Source organism: Henckelia pumila, chromosome 4, assembly GCF_033568475.1.
Source record: "Henckelia pumila isolate YLH828 chromosome 4, ASM3356847v2, whole genome shotgun sequence".
Classification (NCBI taxonomy): domain Eukaryota; kingdom Viridiplantae; phylum Streptophyta; class Magnoliopsida; order Lamiales; family Gesneriaceae; genus Henckelia; species Henckelia pumila.
The window spans coordinates 7,919,909-7,924,211 of record NC_133123.1 but is presented as its reverse complement, the minus strand read 5'-3'; the positions used below and the strand labels follow the sequence as shown (position 1 = coordinate 7,924,211).

General features: G+C 35.7%; 1 protein-coding gene across 3 annotated transcripts; it reads left to right on the top strand.

The window, feature by feature from the left end:
- Positions 1-457: 457 nt before the first annotated feature.
- On the top strand, positions 458-4,004 carry LOC140864651 (protein XRI1-like). 3 transcript variants are annotated; one of them, XM_073268942.1, is made up of 9 exons: positions 458-585; positions 1,508-1,563; positions 1,659-1,781; positions 2,352-2,485; positions 2,577-2,640; positions 2,789-2,843; positions 2,915-2,958; positions 3,084-3,167; positions 3,400-4,003. In XM_073268942.1, the coding sequence occupies exons 1-9, from the start codon at positions 566-568 to the stop codon at positions 3,672-3,674; spliced, it is 855 nt and encodes a 284-aa protein (XP_073125043.1). In that variant the 5' UTR covers positions 458-565; the 3' UTR covers positions 3,675-4,003. The 3 variants fall into 3 exon arrangements, with proteins under 3 accessions (XP_073125043.1, XP_073125042.1, XP_073125044.1); XM_073268941.1 differs by having other exon boundaries at positions 2,741-2,843; positions 3,400-4,001; XM_073268943.1 differs by lacking the exon at positions 458-585 and adding an exon at positions 612-1,287 and having other exon boundaries at positions 1,659-2,485; positions 2,741-2,843; positions 3,400-4,004.
- The last annotated feature ends 299 nt before the right edge of the window (positions 4,005-4,303 follow it).

Here is a 4,303-nt window from a genome sequence, read left to right as displayed (position 1 = left end):
AACTGTGAGTTTAAGTTCTTATGATTATGGAATTGAATATAACTTCATACCAAAAACTAACTCAAATAAATAGTATCCTAGCCTTCAAGGGGGTGTCCAAATTGGTGGAATATGTGAACGTTAGGCCAGATGTCTGTAGATCGATTTCTTTTGTCAACATCTTTTTGGATTACCCTGTCGAACAAGACTTGTATATTGCGGTTTAACTGACTAGCATAGTTTGCTCGTTTCAAAATTAAATATTTAAGATGAGTATTTTATTATTGTTTTTTTGCACAAGAGAGAAAAACTATAGTCTAATGTCATGATTTCGTCTTAGTTCAACATAAAAATAGATTAGACTAGATGATAAATTGAACATTTTTTTTTTGGAAAAAAAACAAAAACAAAAACAAAACAAGTGACTTAAGTAGCAACCACTTTGCTCCCTCCAGATTATTTGGGCAAATTTATTTAAAAAAAGGATTCTCCATTTGACTTTCGTTTCTTTTCATGCCATAGATATTTAAAGTTATATTGGACGAGACCTAAACTCCCTTGTAAAGAAGTTCATCCATCCATCCTAATGAGCAATGTTAACGAAAAGTGCGTTCGTTTGTTTGTTTGTTTGCAAGCTGATTTTTCCTTTGTTGTAGATCACCGGGTTGTGTTTCGGTTTTGCTTTTTTTGACGATTTTTTTTTAATTATTATTTCTCCGAATGCCTCCTTTCTGTGGGCTGTTAAAAATATTGGAAATGCTTGTTCTTGGTACTTGTTAAGTTTGATTCTGTGTGATCTTCGGTGGGTTTGGGTTTTATTTTGCTTCAGACATGTGAGAAAATTGTGACGATGGTGTGGATTTCGATGTTTTTTTTTTTTTTTTTTTGGGGCTTAATCTCCCTCTCTCTCTGTTTTTTTTGTTTTTTTTTTTGGGGGTGGGGGTGGTTCTTACAATTTTAGTTTCATACAATAGAATTTTGCGGGTATAGTTTTAATTTCTTTGTTTAAAAATAAAATCTAAAAGAGCATGCTGATAATTCTGCTTGAAATGTCTGTGGAGGATTTGACGAGGGAAATGCCTAAGTGAAACATCGTCAGTTGTTGGATTTATAGGTCAGGAATAAGGGATATGGAGCTGCCTTTTGTTGTCTTCCTTATATTCCCCACTCGAAACTTTGTCGCATCGATGAATGTGGTGCATCTTTTTACTCATGCTCACCTAGACTCAAACCCCGGACCAAGTTACTACATTACATATGAACTGGAATTCCGAGATATGTACTGATATGCCATAGGCTAACTGGGTGGTGAGATGTTGAGCATTTTGGTTATTATTAATGTACATAGATGTCCCTTACAATTCTACTTTGTTCATCAGTTCAAACCCTGTGGTTCACTTTCTTGATTCTACCACATCGTGATCTTCGTGGTTAATTTTTTCATGATTTCTTTGCTACATTATTATCTTAATCTTTAGCATCTCATGTTGCTGTATGAGATTTAAAATTTTCTTTTAATTGATGACAGTGACTCGTGGGATTGGCAGTGTCAGGAGTGTGATTTTGAGGATGCTACCGACATAGGTTAGTCAAATTGTCATTTTTAATCCCCCAACCCTCAAGTAAACTGCTCATTTGAACTTGGGTGATGATTTTGGCTTGTATTCTACGATGATCAGAAATATCTAAATGGCATCTGGGTGGAGTGAAGCAAAATGAAGACCATTTCTCTGTTACATTAGATGATGGAACTACTCCAGTCAAGGAATGTGGGGATTTAACTTGCCATGTAGTAAAAAATGGTGGGGATGGGGCCTTACTCATCCTGTACTCATACTAGTATCACTATTTCTTATCCTTTTCTATTGCGCTTGTGTTCTTTGTTTTGAACGATTCAACTTTCATCAAATCAGCTATCATCCTTATTAGATGAACTTACAATGCAAAGACAGAGGTACTGGTGTATCCCTATCCGGGTAGCCATGTTAGCATTAAAATATGAATTTATGTGATGGGCGAGGAAAAAGTGATGACACAATTATTCATTCATTCGTATTATGCTTCTTTTTTAACATTCTTGGTTTAAGAAACTAAGCATTGCACAAATATAGCAGAATGGTTTATTCATTATTCCACATGTTTCAAATGCATGGAGAAGTTGCATATATGGTTACGCGTCTCATAAAAATGCACACTTTTTGATTGCAAATTAGTCTTCTATATTGATTCCTTCACACAACAATTTGCTTCTTGTACTTTGTCGAATCTGAAGAGATGCCCGCAGATGCCCATCTGGCAACAGTATCTGGAAACAACAATTAATGGATATTGGTACTGTCACTGTGTAAATGCATTTTGTTTAACTACTGCAGAAGTTACAGGGAAAGAAGAGTCAGAGCAATGCAGGGAGCCGTCCTTTCAAGCAAAAAGGCGCAGGATGCTTCAGTTTGAGTCTGAAGTTTTGAATGCACCTCTTTACAATGATGGCATATTTTTAAGGTCTAAGGTATATTTTTTCGGTAAAAGAGTAATTGCAGCACCATCTGATGGTTCCTACCTCCTAGATAGTCAATAATCTGTTGCTGTTCTTTGTTTAGGAGACACAGGATTCGCTTGAAGCTAATATGCATGATATGTCAGAGTGGGTTGCTGGATTTGCAGGTTTTGTTTCTCTCAAAAAATTTATGTGAGATATATGAACATCAAATCTACAAACATTGTATTTAGTGATATATATATATATATATTTTTAATTTCTTAGATGGTGCATCGGCATCCAGTAATGAGTGCTTGGATCCATCGTTTGAAGGGTGGATCGCTGATTACTTTAATGAAGCCGAGATACATTGCAGTGCTGAAGATATGTATGTTTGTGTAGTCTTCGCATTATCAGTTTATTGAAAACAAGTTTCTGAACAGATTTTTGTTTGAATAGTTGTGATCTATCTGGAGCATCCGATGTTCAAATCAACATTACAGGTCATTCATGAATATATAGTGTTGGTTATCAGTGGTTAATTATTGTTAAATTATAGCATTATTTTGTTGTTTCATTGGTTTCCCTCCCATGTCTCCACTGCCTAATCCATGACTTGATATTGCAGAGCTTTGTAAAATGCCTCCAGAATATAATGCTAGTGCAGTAACAAATCACCCCATCAATAGTCGTCGAAGTGGTGCTTTCAAAGGTAATTTGTTCACTCTCTTCATTTTCACGGTGACTTTGGAAAACTTAGTTTGCCAAAGCTTGATCTGTGGAGTATCCGGTTTCTTCTGTTAATTTGGTGGTAAGAATTATGGTGTTATGAACCTATGAATATCATCTTAATATTATTTTATATTTGGATTTCAATATGACAATCTTGTTCCTTAGACTAAATAAGCCATATTTTGGATGTTGAATTTTACCCTGGAATTCAGGTAGAAAATCGTACATGCGTACACTACCTAAACCATCATCATCTGTTGTCTATCCATTTGCCTTCATCAAACCCTGTGGTGCTCATGGAGACATGACTTTGGAGGACATAAACCAAAAGTTACACGCTCCACCAAAATCAAAGCAAGACCAAGAAGACGATCGGTCTGTTTCTTTTCCCACATCAGCGTTTTCAGGGAAACCTGTGGTGGGAAAAACGAAGATTCAAACAGAAGGCGGGGAAGGGAGCATTACCATTATGAGAACCAAAGGCTAAAAAGGAGTGGCACTTTTCCCATAACTTTATTGTCGGTATCATTCTCAGAGTTCACGGGATGAAATATCCAGTATTTTCTTGATTTCAGAATGATTTAGCAGTATTTAAGGTTGAAACCTAGCATTAGTCCTATGATTATCATTGTCTAGCGGGATGTTCCTGGTTGATTAAAAGGCATCCCTCGCCAATGTGATTTTGTACTTGTGGTGGGACTAGAGATCTTTACTAGTCCATTTAATTTGGACCCCTCTTCTAATTTTCTATTTTCTCGATCGAGCTTCCATCTTATGTGCACAGACCATCATGAGTTGAGTCGTATAACGAATTACTTTAATAGTTTTTAACTTGGTATCTCAATCTTTGGAGACCAAAGATTATAGGCAATCAAATATTTCAATTTCTTTTCCGTTAAGAATGTAAATACACCCAATTTATCAGCGTTACACATACTATATTTGATGTTTAATTGTAAATGTTGTGCGTGTGCGGTTTTTCAGCCGAGTAAACTCTAAATTCTAACAAGTAAATTCATCCTTTGTATCGTGTGCTATTCTAAAGCTCAAATTCCTTAAACCGTCCATAAAAAAAATTGGGAGAAACCTACAAGACAATATCTAAAATATATTCTG